Source organism: Scomber scombrus, chromosome 24, assembly GCF_963691925.1.
Source record: "Scomber scombrus chromosome 24, fScoSco1.1, whole genome shotgun sequence".
Taxonomy (NCBI): Eukaryota; Metazoa; Chordata; class Actinopteri; order Scombriformes; family Scombridae; genus Scomber; species Scomber scombrus.
This window is the reverse complement of record NC_084993.1, coordinates 6,317,117-6,337,281: the sequence shown is the minus strand read 5'-3', so window position 1 is coordinate 6,337,281 and position 20,165 is coordinate 6,317,117. Positions and strand designations below refer to the sequence as shown.

At 42.8% G+C, this 20,165-nt stretch overlaps 2 protein-coding genes across 2 annotated transcripts; both read right to left on the bottom strand.

Annotated features, from left to right (window-relative positions):
- Positions 1-1,271: 1,271 nt before the first annotated feature.
- Positions 1,272-8,020, bottom strand: igfbp5a (insulin-like growth factor binding protein 5a). The gene is made up of 4 exons (XM_062414583.1): positions 7,687-8,020; positions 2,039-2,247; positions 1,529-1,648; positions 1,272-1,409 (listed from the first exon to the last, which is right to left on the bottom strand). Exons 1-4 carry the CDS (start codon positions 8,018-8,020, stop codon positions 1,272-1,274), a joined length of 801 nt encoding a protein of 266 aa, XP_062270567.1.
- Positions 8,021-13,598: 5,578 nt separating this feature from the next.
- LOC133976423 (syncytin-A-like) lies at positions 13,599-15,249 on the bottom strand. The gene is made up of 2 exons (XM_062414633.1): positions 13,961-15,249; positions 13,599-13,908 (listed from the first exon to the last, which is right to left on the bottom strand). The coding sequence occupies exon 1, from the start codon at positions 15,233-15,235 to the stop codon at positions 14,318-14,320; it is 918 nt and encodes a 305-aa protein (XP_062270617.1). The 5' UTR covers positions 15,236-15,249; the 3' UTR covers positions 13,599-13,908; positions 13,961-14,317.
- Positions 15,250-20,165: the final 4,916 nt, after the last annotated feature.

The window sequence follows — 20,165 nt, the reverse complement described above, 5'->3', positions numbered from 1 at the left end:
ACACACACACACACACACACACTGTACATACATTTACAAACAGTGGAGCAACATGGAAGCAGTTGTCTGGACTTAAAGAAGGCCTTTCGACAATATCTAACATTTTACAGTACAATAAAATGTGTTTGTGTGTCCTAATTGCTTGTCAATTATCTGCCACCGCAACAGCTCATTGGACTACACACAGGAAGTCTGAATATCACTTTATGAACATCACTTCATCTTTTGAGGAAGGTTAGAGCTTAATTGCATCAAACACAACCGATTTTTACCACTGAATATCAGGCTTAACGAGAAAGAGAAAAAAAAAGCATCCAAGGCTCATCTGACAGCGGCAGAATAAGCAGCTACAGTGAAGTGCACTGCAAGGAAGAAGATCTGATCAATCTCAACATCATCACATTGCTATTTTAAGAATTCTGTCTGAATAAAATGAATCCTGGCAGTTTTGAGAATGACATAATGTTACAATTACAAGAATCCTGAGCAAACCGGTGTTGCTTTCTCATTCATTTTCTGTAATTTGATGTTTAATTCCTATATTTGTTTGATAGATTGTGAGGCTGTGATTGACACAAACCACAACCTAAGCTAATTCCAGACATTTTCGAAAGCAGTTTCTACTTAAAGACCCTGCAGAGGTCTAAAAGAATTGGCAACACTTGAAGTGATGAAGTGTAGGCTTAGCTATAGCTCTTCTTCGAGGGCAAAATCAATGGCAGCAGTCACTATTAGGACATTGCTAAGGCCTGATTGATTTAAACAACGAGAACTGACTCATTATTGGATGATTTCTCCAAACTGTTTGATCATCACCTTGACAAAAAACAAGTATAAAGGATTGATTTTTTTAGCCACATTTCATATATGTCTTGTCTCATACTTTTGCGGAGTACATTTAGCAATATATATAACTTGCCACTCAGACTCAGTACACGACATGTTTTCAATATCATACAAATATATAGAATTTTCTAGTATCTATGGATATAAAGAGATGAGGTTAACCTCGATCATAGTACACAGTCAGTGGGGAGCCAGAGTTAAGATCTACAGGTGCAGATTTTCACCTAAGCAAGCTTTTCAGTTTGGCTTCCCTTAGGAAAAAAAAACAAAAAAACAAAACAAAAGACCACACAGTCCATCACACCTGACCATATATATAAGCATTTGTGCCATATTTTCCTGATTGGCAGTCATTAAGTGTGCTAGCTTGATTGGCAGGTTTTTAAAAAAAGGACAGGGCTCAACGAGTACGGCTCGGTTCGCTCTCATTCGTTGCTGTTGCTGCTGCTGTCAAGATCTTTGCACTGCAGGTCTCCTCCGGCGTAGTTGATGCCGGGGATTTTCACGCCGAACCGGTCCACGCACCAACAGATCCCCCTCCGACGACCACGAGACGGCTTGCACTGCAAAAGAAGAGCAACCAGGAAAATGTTGAAATATCTCATTTTGGTCTCAGAGGCAAATTTGTTTGATTTGTTGGTGAAGTGAATGAATGGCATGATATAATAGGATGTTTCCATACTTGTTTGCGCTTGAAGAAACCCTTCTTGTCACAGTTGGGGATGTACAAAGAGAGAGCCAAGACCCGATAAGCGTCCTTCATGCTCTGAGTGACATTATCCAGTCTTCTTCTGCAGGGGCCCTACATACACACAGACACAGGTATACATGATCACAAGTGTGAAATGAGGTACAAATGAACAGCTTAAGGCTCTGGTCCGACATGCACTTAAAAGTTTGTAAAATGCCCCCCAGTAAAAAAAGGAGGCAGACCAATAATGAGGATTTAAGCATTTCACTATGTTCACACCATGTTGACATGTGTGAAAGTTGCCCCATGGGGCATCTTGGCTTATTTGTCAGAACTGGTTTCTTTCCACTGTGCAAGAAGCCTGAAGCAGCGGGATGCACTATCTGAGACTCTTGTGTTTAAAGTCAAACAAATGTTGAATAATTTACAGCTGATTCAGAAAGATTTCCTCAGTCAGTTTTCCAACCTGGCGAGCATTTTAGTAATCTGTTCCTCACTTACAAACTCAGGCTCCAGTTTATCCAAGCTGTGAGAAGGGAGATCCAGGTTGCTGGCAGGTCCCAGCCTGGCCAGCTGCTTGATGCGGTCCTTGGCCTGTTTCATCGCGAGGACCTTTAGACTGTTGATGCGGTCTCCTCCGTGTATGGGCACCTTAGTTTGGGGCAGCATCGACTCGATGGGTATCAGGGCGCCATCGTGAGATTCTCCGCCTGATAGGGAGGCAAAGACAGAGAGGGAAGTGGATTGGAGTCACTCATTAGCGTTTTCTTGTTAACAAAGGTGTGTATATCCTTGAGGCCTAATAAAATAGTTAAATGCTTTTCCTTCCTCATAAAACATCTGCAAAGCTATTCTTTGAATAGTTTAAAATATTCTTCCACACCTTTTGTTGGTGCATTGCTGCATTTTTTGGCACTTTACTGCTAATGAGTGCAGCAGCACTTTCCGACCCAAACAGCTGATCTGAGACATAATACAGTTCAGTGCTTAGGAATATGGACGTTCTACGGTTGAGAACATGTAGTGCCGAAGGAAAGGGCTGTCTGTAAGCAAGATGAAGCCTTGAATATACCCTAAATATAGTATACACTTAAACTGATAAAACATTTTTTTAGGTGGGCCTTTTATAGGAGGCTTAAATATGTTTAATACTATATACTACATTGCTAAGCTTCTGTGCCAGCACTCTTATCTGCTTCTTCATACTGGGAGCATGCTGACCCAAATATACTGCAGGTGATACACTGACTATGAATAACTTCCTCATGCAACCCCACTCCAAAAATCTGAACTATCCCTTTAGGCCTCAAGGGAGTTGCTGAGCACTGTTATTATTAGGAGGCCTCATTTAATAAATTGTGAATCGCCCAAACATCAGGTCCACTATTGCTCAAACTAAACTACATTTTTATACATTATGTTAAGACAATTTACCACTTTCTGAAGAAGGAAATCAAAACTTCCAGAGTCCAATCAAAACAGTATGTTGCTTAAATTTGTATCAGCATGATGACAGAATATAAACAAAACTGCTACAAGAACAAGAATGCATACCAAAAAAAGAAAAAAAAATGTACAGCTGCAGTTCACTGGAGCTTGATTCACACAGGATTACTGTTATCAGAGGAGCTCTGTCTTCACCAAAGCACACTCGGTAATTTACACCGGAACTTTGCAAATTACAGATGTCTCAGGATTAAAATAACCAATGATACCAATTATTACAAACTATTTAATGTCCACAGGTGTAATGTTAGTCCTGTGCGAACAAAGCTTCAAAGCATTTTTTCTGCTGCTTTCAAGAGACTGTTTGAAGAAGGGTCAGAATCAAGAGCACTATGATGGCTCCCACCTGGAGCTGTACCTATTTGAGTGGCTAAAATTAAAAAGTAAAGCTAAACTCAGGAGGGACAGTGGACACAGTACAAGAGTGTTGAATTTGGAAACATCACAACACGATGTGATGATTTCACTGCACTGCTAAATGCTTATTTAGCACAGTTAGTGGCTACTGGCCAGCTTCAGATTGGATGTGTTGACATACGGGACAACATAGCCTACATTTATGGCAAGTTAGGTTGCCAGTTTGGGGTATATGTAGACCAGGGGTTTTAAAACTTTTATAGCCAGTGACCTAAATGAGATATTTAGTCTCACCCTGGCACCCAGGCTCATGAAAACATGCTATTACACTTGTCATGTGGCAAGCCACCAGAAACAGCCACAGCCCATTTTGGGTCCCAACCCCCACAGAAGCCCTCATGTACATGCATCTTTCATCTGTGCAAAAATACAGCTCTCTGCTAAATTTTGAGGAGTCGCACAAACCTCAGCATTCGCCCCCTGTCCCACGTCCCACCCTCTATTCATACGACCACAACGACTGTGTCGAGGCCAGAGCCAGTGGCTGCGGCTTTCTTTCCCAAAAGCACTTTATTGTGATATTTCACTTCATTTATAGCTTTAAACATGCATTAGTCTTGTATGTGTCCTAAGCCACGATTGGCCCATTTCCACTGCTGTGTCACGCACTTGTTTCCGTTTCATTTTGGCAGATTGAAAATTTTGCATATAAAGCCCTCCATTTCTGCACAGACGTGATCGCTAAGCTACTAAGCTAACTGGGCAGAGAGACAAGGTCAGAGCCTCGCTGCAAATGATGCTTAAAACCTCCCAAGCCCCTTCCCCCCCTCTCCACCCCACAATGATCATGATGATAAAGATGATGATGATGTCATCCATCCCTATAATGACAGGTTCTTGGAAACAGCAAGAGAGATTTCCTCCAAAGAAAGCTGATCAGCAGCCAGTGTAAGTCCAATCAAGTCTTCACTCACTAATCCTTGCGCTCGTCTAATCTGACCTGTGCTGACTGATCTTTCATCCCCCCCCCCCCCCCCCCTTTCTTCCTCTCCCTTTTCCTCATGTTTGATTATTGAGACACTGTGATCCTGGAGAGCAGGATCCCTACAGGATGTAATGTAAGAAAACTCATCCTCCTTCCATCCCTCCTTCATTTTCTTCTTAACAAGACTTTTCTTTTTGCTTCATCTGGAAAATCAGGACATGTAGTTTCTATCCTGAGCCATAACCACAGCTTGAGCTGAATATTACTAAATGCAATAGCAAACATTTAAAAAAAAGGCGACTAATTACTCCTGTTTACACCTCATATTGATGATTTAATGATTGCTTGTTTCATCGTTGTCATTGTGCATACATGCAATATTGTAGTGGTGCGAAACCATACTTCAAGCATATTTAGGGATGTGTCAAAAATGCATATTGAACCTCTACAAATGCAGAGTATGCATGCATACACCTTCTCATTCATTTTGTGGTGTCTATAAAATGTGATTTTTGTGTGTATTTATCAGTGTGCATATGGGTTTTGTTTAATTTATGTGTTGAGAGAGCGCCCAGCAGGAGATGTGGAGTTAATGGAGAAGCTGGCTGACGGGCAGACAGATGGGGGATCAGTACTGTAACCCACGCTCAGCCTGCATTCTGCTGAATCACTGCACAGCCTGGGCCTGCCTGCAGCGCCGAGAGAGAGAGAAGGGTGGGGGGTGGGGGGGTTGGAGGGAGGGGGGTGAAGAGACCAGGGTGGGACCAACAAAGAGCGGTGGGAGGGAGCAGAGGATAGTGTGGGAAAGGGAGGAAAAGGCAAGGGGAGATGAATAGCTGATTGGAGTTTTTTTGGTTATACAACCTTTTCTCAGATGCTCTGAAGGCTGAAATGACTGTAAAATTGGCTGGAATTTTATACAAACACAAAATATTTTGAAAGAAGAAATTCTTCCTGGCGAAACAAGCTTATCTTGGACCACTTTGATAAGCTTTTTCAAAGAGTAGACTTCAGAATATTAGTGTCTTCCTTTCTTATCTTCTGCCTTTTGTTTCTGGGCTTCGGGCTAATGTTACTTAGCCAGAAAAACTGTGGCTCTTTGGCTCAGCCCACTGAGGTTTAACACAGCCAGTGAGATTATTTATGTTTCCAGACTAGCTTTGCTCTACACTAAAACTCCATTCTGCAGGAAAATAAAGCAAAAGACAGAATGGAAAGGATGGAAGGAGGGAGGGAGGGTGGAAAAGATGAAGAGGGACAGTGGCCAGACAGGAAAGGGGAGAAGAGACAGTGTGGTGGGAGAGAATAGAGAAGAGGGAGACAAAAAAGGTGGGTTAGGTGTGGGAAAAGGCACAGGTGGTGGACGAAGAAAGGTAGAGGTGTGTGTGGGGCATTTGACAAAAGAAAGGCAGAGAAAGGCTGAAGGACAAAAGTGGAAAAAAGAAACTGTAGAGGAAGGGAACAGGGTAAAATATGATTTCACACCTCAAAGTGATTACAAGGGCCACAAGCCAACATTTCCCACAAAGCTCTCACAACGCTCCCCAGCAGACACAGTGACTGTCCCTGAACTGCCATTCAAAAAGGAGCCAAAGAGGAGCCTCATAGAACACCACCTGTAATCTTCTCCCTTGTTTTATGTTGGCTGGGGGGCCCTGAGGCTATGGGCCACTCACACGAAACCTACTGATTTATGGCTCGCGGCCCCACAAGGGCTTTTCAAACTGAGATGACAGGTTGATCGGCACTCGGCACCAATTGTTAACAGAGTTCACGGGGTCAGGGCGCAGGGAGGCTTTTTGAGTCGTGTGCCTCAATAATGACAGGTGTAAGCCATGGGCGTAGTTTTGGGTAAATAGGACGTGTCCCAAGGTGTTGCTGGATTGTCCCTAACAATATTTTTTTTTACCAATCTCAAACAATCTATCCTCTTTAACTACACATAATGTTAACGGTAAGATCTCTGCAGAGTTGCCAGGTTGGTGTTTTCTGCTGTATTTCACACGTCACAGAATTAGAAATGACTTTACTGGACAAAACTAAGATCATTAGATATTATATTTACATTTCAGGTGTTGTTAAGACACCTGGTCCTTTTTTAAAGACGAACCAAAGTGTTAGTAACATTTGAGCTTAGTTAATAAGGATGTTCTGTAATCAATCCAAACATTAATATTTGAAATTCGTGGAGATCAAGATCAATTATTATTCCATATGTGTCATTAAGACATCATTTTATTATTATACTCCTTTCAGCAGCAGCCTGGGCATCACCTGAGACACACAGACAGGTGAGCTCTGATGTCATAGTGGAAGATCTAGCCATAAATGCAGGGGTTGAATGAAAAATACAAATTTAAGCTTTATGTGGTGATTTAAGATAGTTTTGAGCATCACTGTGGCTGTCATAAAAGTCTTGAGTTGTGTCACCCAAATCATGAAACTTTATTATGAAAGTCTATTATATGTTTTTTTTTTAAATGATTAATTTTGCTCTCAATAAACTAAAATGTAAAAATCTGAGAAGAAAATCATGGTACAAGGCTAGTTCAGTAAAGATTTTGCAGTCAGGCTCTTTATGTGTGTGCGCACGTGTCTATGAAGTATAAAAAAGTACACATACACAAATATTTTGGCCATCTGACAAAAATGTCCCCACCAAGGTTAAACCAATACCTACACTCTTGGTGTAAGCCCATCTTAAAGAGGGCAGTGACTTGACATCAGCACACAATTAGTCAATTCAATCTTTGGTGCATCCCCTCCTTAAAAAAAAAAAGTAAATTCATTGCATACTTGATTTGAGTTCAGTTTTATGACAGGGTGTGAATTGATGTAATCGATTTCTGGACTGGCGATTACAGTCTGGAGATCTTTTTTCTTCTTCTTCCATTTACCACATGCATCACTGGCTGACTGTGTGTGCATATGTGTCACTTGTGGGCTTCATTAAAATTCCTGCATTGAGAAGGGAGGAGTAACATCTCTATCCAGCTGTTTTTTTTCCGGGTGATTTCTTTGCACCAGAAGAACCCCTTTAGATCTGTGGTTGAAACGTGATTTCTGCAGAGCAAATACCATCAGAGCTGCCAGAAATATACAACTGAAATAGTTGCTTAACAACGGAGACCCCTGCACACTTAGAGCTGTCATTCAACTCCTACAGTTGAATATTGTTGGTAAAAGGAAGTTAATACTAACATATACACTAAAAAAACGACACTAGCGTCAATTAAGGACTCAATTAATTAAGATTTCAATTAAAGGCAGTCAGTCATAACGCTTCTCTCAACAGGCCTACCTTTTGAGGTGTGCATCATTTTATACAACTTCTCGTTCCTGCACACCCCACGGCCGTGCAGGAGCGCGTGCAGCGGCTTCTCCTCGCCGTTCTTGGGCAGGCAGCGGAGTCCGCGCGTGCACGACCCGGTGTACACGCCGCACGGCTGACCCTCTTCGAGCGCGCACGTCAGGCAGCAGCCGCAACCGGGTTCCTTCACCAGCTGACAGCCCACCGGCACCGGCGGACACATGGACAGGGCCTTCTGATCGCACGGCTCGCACGGCACGTACGACGAGCCGCAGCCGGTTATGCTCAGCAGGGGAATGACCAGAAAGGAAACACTAAGCAGCATGGTGCGTCTCTCACGTTTAATCTAGAGTGTGGGTTTGAGGCGAATCCCGCAACGATTATCAACTCAATCTTGTGGTGAATCCTTTCTTTGCAAAAGGTCTGAGTATAAACATCAATGGGGTGTCAGTTGCATCCACAGGTGCCTTGCGCGCTAAAGTCCACAGTGTCACCACATACGATGCTCGCAGTCCACAGCAAAGAAAGTCGAGCTGCTCCCCTCCGCTGTCCTTAAACTTCACAAAGTCCCCAATAAATTAAAAAGGGATATAAAAATATCCAGACACCACGTATTTCTTCCTCCAGTGATGCCCGGTGCCTTTTACGCGCAAGCTGTCGCCAAATGATAAAGAACGAGGCTGATTCCCCTTGTCGCTCTCTCTGTAGGGTATTTTACCCGCACGGTTTGTGAGCAGAATGTATAATCTGTGGCTTTGAGCTTGCCTTTTAAAAAAGAAACTGCCAGAGGCGAAGCCTATAACGATGGGTATGTCAAACAACGTTTGGAGTGGGAGGCGCACTTGTCAACTCTGTGCGCTGCGATGCTGATTTCACAGGGCGGGTGCTGGCATGCCTCCAGATCTGCCAGATACGAGACGATGCTCCTGAAGGCGACTGAACAAGACCTCTCTCTCTTGCTGCAAAGTGGCCACTGATCACGGTTTTTAAAAATAAAATATATTATTAAAGAATATGAATGCTTCGTGCTTAATAAGACCAGAAAACTCCTTCCAGGATCACACTTTAGCCAACAAAAATTACTGAAGAGGTTATTTGAATGGATAACCAATACACTTCCAAGCCTTCAAAGAAAAGTCATAAGTAGCTAAGAAATTGTCATTATTACAAACAAATGCTGAAATAATGGACAGAAACAGAAGAAAATGTGATTCAATTTGCCACAGCTAATGTCACTTGAGGATTTAACAGGAAACAAGAGGTATTATTTATGTATTCTTTTAATAAAAGTGTATTTTAGGACTGGACTAGACTGAATGAGTTGTTAAGACAGAGATTGATGTCAAATTCTTGCAGTAAAACTTGTTCTCTCATCGTAACACATTATTAGACAGAGAAAATATTGATCCTGATTGCTCCCATCTTGTGGTTTTTGGCTTCCAAATGTATATGTGGTCATTTTTGCCTGTTCAATGACCAGAATCCATACAAACAAACACAGACTCACTTCACTTGGACATCTTTTACAGTCTTTATTCCCCGATCTGGTCATGACACTGATTTAATGTCGTGTTTGAAGTGTGCACATGATATAAGCAGACATGCTGACTTTCCACTTTGCCAAAAGAACTACTTTAAATTCCAAATCTTGATTTCTTGACCCCCTAGTGTTAATATTTAGAAATGATTTTGATCATGCAGAAAGCTGCTTTACCGGCAGAAATCCCAGATCCCAATCATCACCAAAATCTACGTCCAACCTCCTCAGAAACAGCAATTCGAATACTCAGATACTTGTGTTGACCGCAAACATGGTTCCCCTGTGGAGCTGCCAGATGGATAGAAAGCCCCCCTACACCCAAAACCTTAGTATGTGTCATTTCACTGCCTTTGTAAGAAATTATTTAGAGACATTTGGCACCACATAAGCTTATTGTAGAGCAGAATGTTCAGACTCCAGATTCAAGGGTGGGTTCATGAGTGTGCAACAAGAAAGCTTTATAATTCCCCTCAGATATCTTGGGGCTTCTCTCATTTGCCAAAGTCCTGTAGCTTTAAATATTTGCACGATGCTGTCTTAACCATAACAAATGTATTCTCCAAAGATCTGCACAGTGACTCACTATAAAACGTTCAGATCGGGGGCAAACTGCACTCAGAATGACCTTATTTTTATGACTCAGCGAGGTCAGTGTCCAGCGAGATAAGTGGTCAGAAGTGCAGTGTTTCTCAGCACAACGTGGCCATAATTCATCCAATGTTTTGGCAGATACCGATATATGTCAAAGGGTTGTAGATGATCAGCATGTTTTTGTTTTTAGTAAACAAAGTCCCAGCAGAGTCCAAGATGAGTTAATTTAATGCTTTTGACCCTGGTCATGTTCCTTCTCTTGGCGCAGGCTATCGTATCTGTGTGTAATTTCTTGTTTAGTTTTATTTTTCTCTTTGATAACATCCTGTTGTTCGTCATCTTGCAGTTTAAATGGATTTTTATTGTCCCATAATGGCATTAATCCAAATTTCATGTGTTTGTATCGTCAGTCAGTCCTGAAACTGACCTTTCAGAACCCACACTGATCAAAGCTTTTATTCCTTTGCTGCGTCAAGTTTCACTTCCCCTCTTTGTGAAAAAAGCTTGCTTCCCCCCTTTGTGAAAGCTCTCTTCAGATCATCTGACCCGTGTTTGCCTTTGCCCTTGACCTTTGCTGCGTATCAGGTGTCATATGACATCACATGTGGCGGAAAGGTCAGCTCAGTGTCGCCTGCTCAACCCTGCTACTTTCCCCTCGTCTACCTGTGGAGGGTGGAAGAAAGAACGCCATTCAGATTGTAAACCCGTAGGAGACATCTGTCTTTCACAGTTGCCACGTGAAAAAATCTTCCTCTCAAAAGATCGTCCTGAGACTCTCCTGCACATTTATGATTCATAAATTGATGATTTATCACCCAGAGGCATATTGGCCATGCTGATGTCTACACTTGTTTTGTTTTCTCCAGATGTGGGACATGGAGGAACTGTGGTCTAACTGCTGCTAGGGTTCGTAAACCTTGTCGTTACGTTTGTTAAAGTTGGGCTTCCTGTATAGTTTGGGTCTGAGTCAGTTGGTGTATGGGCCATATGATGCACAGATGGTGGATGTAGCTACTTTGGACAGGTGACTGTTTGGGATTTCCCTTGCAATCAAGCTCTGGGCTAAATATGTCTACAGATTTCAATGCCAAGGCCTGTGGGAGGGTTTAACACTTCAGGTGTCTGTATCAAAAGAGAAAACCGTGCTGAAGGTCTTATAAGCAACATACTATAGTAGCTGCTAAGGCTGTAATGGTACACAAGATCTACAGTGTGGTATATACAACAGTTTTAAGTTTATCATGTGGCACGTTTGTGCCACCACTTTGTCCAGTGCTGATGTAACTTACTGGGAAACTATAATGCTCCCAAACAATGAAGTGTAGAGGTTCCTCCAGCTCAATTTATCTATTCATTCAGTGGCTAAACTGACTAGGATCAACAAATGTTTCCAAAATCCACAATTCTAGACTAAAATATATAAAAATGGATAGATAGTCCCATACAAAATGCTCAGAAAACGTGGCTTAGAGATACCTTAAGTGTAACTTTGTACTGGCTAGTTTAGTTGATACTCAATGGCAACCATCAGTGCAACACCACCGATAATAGCTAGATGCTGGCTCCAAAAAATCCCTGGCTCCAATAGACTCCCGTTTAAAAAGTGCCAACTTCTCTCTAGAAATACTGAGTCAATCATCTTTTTCAGTAAGTCATTATGTTCTCAATTGCTACATTCAGACCCTCTAATATGTGTGCTGGTGGTCATTTTGGCAGTCATTGCTCCATTAATAAGATTTGAAGACTTATAGTAGGCTTTGATAAATCAACTTTGACATAATAAATTTAGAAATTTTTGCCTGAAGTTGATGAGGAACACCCTCATCAAACACCGAAGCAAGATCCAACCTCCAAAGTTGGACAACGCTACTGAAACTGCATTGGCTCCAGTAATGTTGAAAGGAAGCCAAGGCACCCGTCTTTACTATTTAGCCCAATTTTTCAGCTCATTTCCATTAAGGAACTCCTGAGGAAACATGTCATGAGCTGAGGAGACGCTGAGTTGAATCGCATCCAGGAACAGAAAGGTAGTGTAAATTAAAATACACATCCACCAGCCAAGTGATGTCATGCTGCACATGCTCGGACACTCCCCACCCTGTGGCATTGGCCTGCATCCAACTCCTATAGCAGCAGAATAAGAAGGGAAAAAACAGTATGTGTGTGGTAGAGAGAGAGAGATGTATGCATGTGTCATACTGTTCCTGTTTGTCTGAAGAGGCTCGTTACAGAACTACCACCAACCAAATCTCAGGTCTCAGGGGCCTCAGAAGGGCCCTCAGGCCACAGATGAATAGTACAGGCAGAGTGAGCAGACACACAAATCTTATCAACACTCATGTCCTCCAGCAACTTTTTCTCTACATGATTTTTAACCTTTGCCTGTCTGTTCTTTTTGTGAGTGGAGCTGCAGTTGCCGAATCAGGAAACAATTACAAAACAATGCAAAACAAAAATATTTTGTGGAAAAACTAAGAAGCTGGAAGATGATAACTTATGTTCTCGTGAGAGCTTGAAAGTGAGAGATGTTTCAATTATGCCCTCTCTTTCTGCACAAACGTGCCTTCAGTACCTGTCCTTTTTCAACCTGTGGAATTATTTGGAAAAGACTGATGCATACTTTGATAATGTAGAAGTTGGCAGAAAAGCAAGAACGTTCTGATATATTTAAAAAGGTGTTATCTATTGCAAGAGCTCCGCCTGCAGATTCTCAAGAGGTTTGGAGAAGTAATTTTCTCCTAAAAAGTCATATACAGTAGCATTCAAGATCTTTTGACCCTCTCATTTAATGATTCCATCCTTTTCTCTACCATTGTTCCACTGCTTCTGTCTGCAGCTTGGCTTTCATATCTTGACCTACTTTGTTATCTGTTAAAAGACACTGAAGCTGCTGCTGCACTTGTTCGAAAAAAAAAAAAAAAAAGATAATGGAGCCGGACTTGAGCGATGTCTGAAAACGGAGAAAATGATCAAAAGCGAGAGAAGAGAAGCAACCTCAGCACAAAAATGGTTCGGCGCTGTGATACAATCTATGGGAAACAGCGCTGGAGTGTCATATTTCTCTTCCAGCCCCAGGACCTCAGGCTAACGTGCTACATTACAGGAGAGTCAGGGAAGAGAAAAAAAAAAGTATGCCAGACAATGAAGTAATCTTTGTGAAAGTGATACCTTGAAAGCCTGTGCTGCAGGACGTTTTCTAGGGTTTTTTTGAGATCAGTCCAACATAATGTATTTGATCAGGTTGTAAATCATACTTCAAGTCAGCCAAAACCGTCTTAATATTGCGCATCAACATTAATACTTTGGATATGTCTCGTGTGATAACCATCATCCTGATTGCCATTTTCCATCAAAAACACTTCTTACTTACTTCAAACATTAACTAAATGATGTAGCTTGGCTAGTCAGTTAGCGTAACGGACTTTATTACTTTGTAAAATACCCTGAAAACATATTAATCTTTTTCTTTGGTGCCTTAAAAAGAAAACCTGCAACTCTGTAAAAAAGAAAAGTTGTAAATCAACCTGAGACACTTTAGCATTCAGCGCTAAGGGCCACATGTAATCGCAATTACTTTAAATTTGAAACTGATAGGAAGCAGTGTTGATTTTCCACTCAGCTTTTCTTCGAACTCCTTTACTGATGATAATGACGGAAGGAATGTGGTTTGTTGAAACTTGAGCTAATTCTACTTGCTAAATCATACGCTATGTGTTAGCTCAGTCTGTGCGTTCGTTAAATGAAAGGATAGGAGAAGATGAGTGGTCTCACAGGCTATTTTATTTAGCAGTAAATGAATAAAACATACAGAGCTCTGGGTCGAGATCTTCCTGTCCCTGATGAACAACAGTGTGTGTCAGTTCATGAAGTCTGACGGCTCTCCTTTCCCTGACCCCTTTTATACAAAAATACAATCAGATATAATGTGTGAGGTGCTGTCGTCTCCTGATTGGCTGTTGATCTGACTCCATCCTCCATCTTCTCACAGTCCAGGATATGTGATCTTCCTGTGACCTCCTTAAACAGGCGCAATAGTGACTTCCATGTGACCCCCTTCTTCTGGAACTACACAATCACCAGACCTCCTGTAGGGGTTTTATGGTTAGTTCTTCTGAAACTACACAATCACCAGACCTCCTGTGGGGGTTTTATGGTTAGTTCTGCATTGTTTAACAAAGGATGGTCAGGGCTCTGACTGAATGTTTGACCCCGCTCTCCTGTTAATAATAAACCTTTAACCTATGCAAGTGGGACGTGTCAACATCCAGAATCTACCTATTTAATTACACTTCAGGGTAAACTGTCTTCATGCATTCTTATTACACAACAAGCTTACTGCTTTCAGATTGTTACACATAGGACCACATATTTATATGAAACAAACAACAAAGTAATTAATCCCCTTATGTGATATTTTAGCAGTGGCCAATTCATAGCATATATCTACAATTCCCCCTTTTGGTCTCATAAACATGAGACCACGAAACATATTCATATTTCATCCTCATCCTCAAACCGATATCCTTCCCCCGCCACCAACGCCATCACTTCCATCTCCAACTGTGGCATCTGGTAAGGAGGAGGAACCTTTCCTTCAATTGCGGTGACAATCAATCTGTTACACAAAGATCTTAGACAGGGAATACAACAACATCCACATAAAATCAACATTCCCATTACACTTACTAGGGACACTAATACAGACACAATCAATCCCCTCCATTTACCAAACCATGATTCCAAGATGCTTTCCAAAGGGTTATCGATGCCTGAGTGTTCATGCATTTCTGAGGATAAGGTTCTCAATCCTTCCAGAGCTCTGGTTACAGAGCCATCCGGTGCAGTGTTGTTTGGGATGAAAGTACAGCACTGATCTCCAAACATGGAGCAGACCCCTCCCTTTTCTGCTAATAACATGTCCAATGCCATTCTATTCTGTACTGTCATCAATGAGGTGGCTGCCAGCTGTTCTGAGAGACCTGCTACTGCATCCCGGGTCTTATTTGCCAAGCGAAGTACATTGTAATGGATGTAATTTATACGATCAACGTTCTTGTTTGGGGTAACTGGAAATAAGGCACTAATCAGGGGGAGATTCTCAAACCCTGCTGCTATTTGACTAGCCAATTTATATTCATTCGGTACTCCCCGGGGCACGCCAATGGCATCCACGTAGGTGGTTGAGCCTGAGGTGAGGTCAAATGCATCTCTACTCGTCCGTTTTTTGGTGAAACCACTACGACGTGGTCCCAGGAGGAGTAGTGGTAACCCTAAGCGGACCATTGCACAGGTTCCTGACCAGTCTGGTGGCAGGTACGTGTGCAAGGTCCTATCTCCACAATACCAAAACAAGTCTGCCCTGGCCCAAACCATTGTACTGGCATTCTGCCAGCCCGTCATGTTAATCATGGTTTTACACCAATCAGTAGAAATGTCTCCCATCCTGGTGGTGTTAGTTCTGGTGAAACAAGTATAGTTGTTAAGTTGTGGGGTGAATGTGGGTGGGATGGTAGAGTTCTTTACAGGTGGAAAGATAGCACTCAAAGTGGCACAATGAAGCGGGTTTTCCTGCATGGTCAGGGACATCATACACTGAAATCCTACAGGGTCAATTTCAGGATACAGTGGTGCTGGGGTAGTGAATAAGGTTGGTCTGGCCGAGGAACATGCAACACAATTGCTCATGTTCATCGAAGCTGCCGTAGCAGCTATCCAGTCCAACCACATATTCTTTTCCCCATAACCAGTAGCTAATTTAACAATGTCCTGCTTGGTCAATTTGCTATAATCAATTTGTACTACTCCCTTTCTCTGCCTGTGCTCTATTTCAGTGGCACTAGTAGATGTTTTGATGTTGCTTTCAGGTGGAGTAGGGAGAAGATTAACCTTAATTAAACCCACAGGATCTTTTCCTTGTAGGTCTACTCCTAAAACTATGTAAAACCTCTTTGGTGTTATGTAATTTTTAGTCATAAAGGGGTCGTCCCAAAGATTGTTAATGGTCAAAAGCAGTGGGTTCATGGACCTAGAATCACTGTGAAACTGACCTTTAATAAACTTAATCTTGCCGACCTTCCCCTTATCTTTAACAGCATACAATGTTGGCACCCAACGTGGCCCTGTAAATTGCCACACTAGATCCCACCCTCCACACCAGCTTCCCCCTGGGGTGAAGCTGTCGACACAGGCCTCATGTACCATATTGCTTCCACAGAGATATAAATCATACATTTTCCATCGTGCTTCATTCTTCCCGCATTCAATTACACTGCATAAATCGAATTGGAACGTCACATTGGTTCCTACCGTATAATCCAATTCTACCCCTCCGTACTTGCTCAGGCACCAATCCCCCGTTCCTTGGGCAGCTCTCTTGTTTCCGGGTTTCCCTTTCCCCTCTGTATTTCGATCCCCCATGGCTGATCCCCATAACAACACCAACATAATAACAATAATGCATGATATGATAGTAAACACTCCTATCCACCACCACCTGTTGTGGTGTGGCTCCCCTGCTACAATATACATCTTAATACACTCTTCTGATTATTTTTAGCAAGCAAAACTGGCTCAGTTTGCTCAATTGGATTCTAGAAAAACTACTTTTCCGGAAGATTTTCAAACCTTCTCAACCTTATACCAGAATGTTGTCCTCAGGCTGCTGAAAAGAAGAATTCGTTATCAATGCTCCACTATACTCCTCCTTTGTCTTATCTGATCTAAAGTCCTGATTGGAGGGTCTGTGGCAGCACACTGGCTCCAGTGATACCAGCTGTCTCCCTTTCCTTGCAGCCTGAGTGCGTGCGAGGTCCTTTCCACCACCTTGAATGGTCCGGTCCACCTTGGCTCTGACCACTTCCGCTTGATGACTTTCAGTAGGACCCAGTCTGTTGTAGGCGGGCTCTGCCTCTCGGGGTCCCCCTTTACAGCTCCAACCTGTTTCGAGAAAGCTGAAACCAAAGCTGTTAGTTGATCATAGTATGGCTTATACCTTACATGAACCCTTTCTCTATCTACCATCTGTACCCCTGCTCCAGGTCCGGGAAACTGTTGACCTGTTCTTAGCTCATAAGGGGTGAACCCTGTAATTGAATTAACTGAGCTTCTGATGGACATTAAGGCTAAGGGCAGAGCATCCACCCAGCTTAATTTAGTTTGAGCACACACTTTTCCTATTTTACCTTTAATGGACTGATTCATTCTTTCCACCTTTCCCTGTGATTGCGGATGGTATACTGCTCCAAACGCGTGTTTCAGTCCTAGCGCTGCTTCTACCTCCTGCAAATCTTTATTCTTAAAGTGTGTGCCGTTATCCGACCTGATTCTTTTTGGAAACCCATACGTCGGAATGTAGTGATTTATCAAAAATTTGATCACTGTTTTTGCGTCTTCCTTCTTTGCAGGCATAGCTTCTGGCCAACCAGTGTATGCATCCACTGCGACCAGGAGATACCTGTACCCGTTTACTCTCTCAATCATATCAGTATAGTCAATCACTATCTCTTGCCCTGGCATTTGTGGAAGAGGAAATTTCCCTTCATGCGGCTTCACTGTTGCTCTCACATTGTATTCTGTACACGTTTTACACTCTCTGATATGATTTTCGATCATTGCTGGCAAAAACGGATGCCACCAATGTGTCAGATGTCTCTGCATCTGTGTTTTTCCGCAATGTGTGAGACCATGTGCTTCGTGGAGCGTGGACGCTATCAATCCGGGGGGCAACACTGGTCGACCGTCCGGTGACCTCCAAACCCCCTCGGATTCCTTAGCCCCCCTTTCTTTCCACACTGTTAGCTCCTGAGGGGAGGCTTTCTGCTGCTCTTTTATTAACATGTTTAAATCGCATGCCGGTAACAAATCATACACTGTTTTCTCGGTCTGTATCATCATGTTTTGAGCCGTATACCCTGCTGCTTTTTTAGCTGCTGAGTCTGCTTCCTGGTTTCCTTTTGCTACTGTGGTCTCTGCTTTATCATGACCCCTACACTTAATGACTGCTATTTCTGCAGGTTTCATTAAGGCCTCTGCTAACCTTTTAATGTCTTTTTCATGTTTGATGGGCGTTTTGGCTGCAGTAAAAAATCCTGCTCTGATCCATTGACTCAATTCTACCTGTATCGCTCCCACCACATATGCTGAATCGGTATAAATGTTCACTCTCTTCCCTTCTGCCCATTCTAACGCTGCTACCATTGCTTGTAATTCTGCTAGCTGAGCTGATTCTTTCCCTTCCACTGTGCCTGTCAATACTTCCTCAAACCCGTCTTCTGTTTGCCTTATTACTGCATATGCTGCTTTTAATCCTTCTGTGGGGTGTCTGTAGCAACACCCATCTGTGAACAAAGTTTCCTCTGGGTCTGTGATTGGTTTTGCTTGCAAGTCTGCTCTGACCCTGATATCTCTCTGTACCCTTTCCTCACACCTATGTGGCTCTCCCTCCCCCATGTTATCAGCCATGTTGATTCCTTCATGTGTAAACGTGATGTGTGGCGCGTTTAGAATTTTTTCTAATCTGGTCTGTCTTAGTGATGTCATTGTGAAGGCTGTTGAATTCACAAATGCCACTATACTATGTATTGTTAACACTGTGAGTGGGTATCCCATGACTATGTGTGCTACTTTTTGGAGAATCTTTGCTACCCCTGCTGCATGTCGTGTGCATGGCGGGTGTCTGTCCTCTGTTGGATCAAGAGTAACACTTATATACATCAGTACCTGCCTACATCCCCCTTTTTTCTGAAAAAGAACACCATTTACTGTGTGTAATTTTTCAGAAACATCTAGGAAGAATGGATCTGTATAGTCAGGAACGGCCAGATCAGCAGCATACGTCAGGGATTGTTTAAGAGAGATAAAACTCTCCTCTGCTGTTGTCGTCCAGTGTAATTTGGCTGACAAATTCCTCATTCCCTGTTCGTTAACCATTGCCCTTAAAGGGGAGGTGAGTTCCCCATAAGAGGCAATGAAGTGTCTACTGTAACCTGTCAAACCCAGGAATGAAAGCATGTCCTTTACTGTACTAGGTTTAACATGATGTAAGATGGAGGATCTATGAGACGGGGACACACCTGTACCTGTGACGGATATGACTCTACCCAAGAAAGAAACCGTTTGCCGACAGCATTGCAATTTAGCTCTTGAAACTTTGAAACCAATGTGGTATAGTCGCATGAGTAAAGATTTTGTGGCCTCCAGACACGACACATGGTCAGGAGCAGCCAAAAGAATGTCATCCATATACTGGATCGACACCACCCCTTCTGGAAGTGTAAAGTCAGCCAATTGTTGTTTCAGTACTTGGTTAAAAATGCCTGGCGATAAGATGAAACCCTGAGGAACCCTTGTATAACGAAGTTTTCTACCTTTGTATGAGAAGGAAAAAATATCTCTGAGGTGTTCTGCTAATGGCAGACAGAAAAATGCATTGGCCAGATCTATGCAGGAGAACCATTTGTGGTCCGGGGTCAGTACAGACATAGCAGTGTATGGATTTGGAACTGGGACTGTTGGGGTGGAGACAATGATGTTAATGCGTCTAAGGTCATGTGCCATCCTATACTTGCCCGTATTTTGTTTCTCTATTGGCAAAATTGGAGTGTTCCAGGGTGACTGGGAGGGCTCTAACACCCCCGCTGCTAATAATCCTTCGATTGTGTCAGCAATACCCGTTTCAGCCTCTGGTTTGTGTGAATACTGTGTTTGCCAAATAGGAGTGTGATCAGTTATCTCAAATGTGATTGGTGCAATGTGTGAACAATGTCCAACATCTGTAGGTCCTGTTGACCACAGAGAAGTTGGGAGGGCATCAAGTATAGCGGCTGCCTGGGGATGGTCTGTCTTTTCCCTGCCATGACACCTTTCAATTTGCCTATGTTCTAGTAACACCTTATCAGTGGTATTATGCACAATCCGATAAGCCCCTTCTGATGGTGAATACTGCAGACTGGGGAGTTGAGTCCACCCCCAGTCTGTTATCGCCAGTAGGCGTTTGGTCATCGGGCCTAAGTCTTTGGCCTGATGTTTAGCATGCACAGCCAAGGTAATATGAGGCACCGCTTCACTGTGCATCTCATACCATTCCATCTGTTCTTTTGTAAGTTCAACCACAGCAGCCACGCCTTCTTTCCCAACAACAATACTGCTAGAGGAAATGCTCCAGTGTGTCCCTTCTAGCTCTTGATAATATGCTTGTTGATAAAGCTCATTACCTTCTCTATCGTAATACAGGGTTGTGTGGAGGGGGTCTGCGGGGGGAGAGTAGGGGTGTAGCATCTGAACCCAGGGCTTCCATTGTCTGTATAATGATTGTATGCCCGTTCCTTGCCTTCCTTCAGGT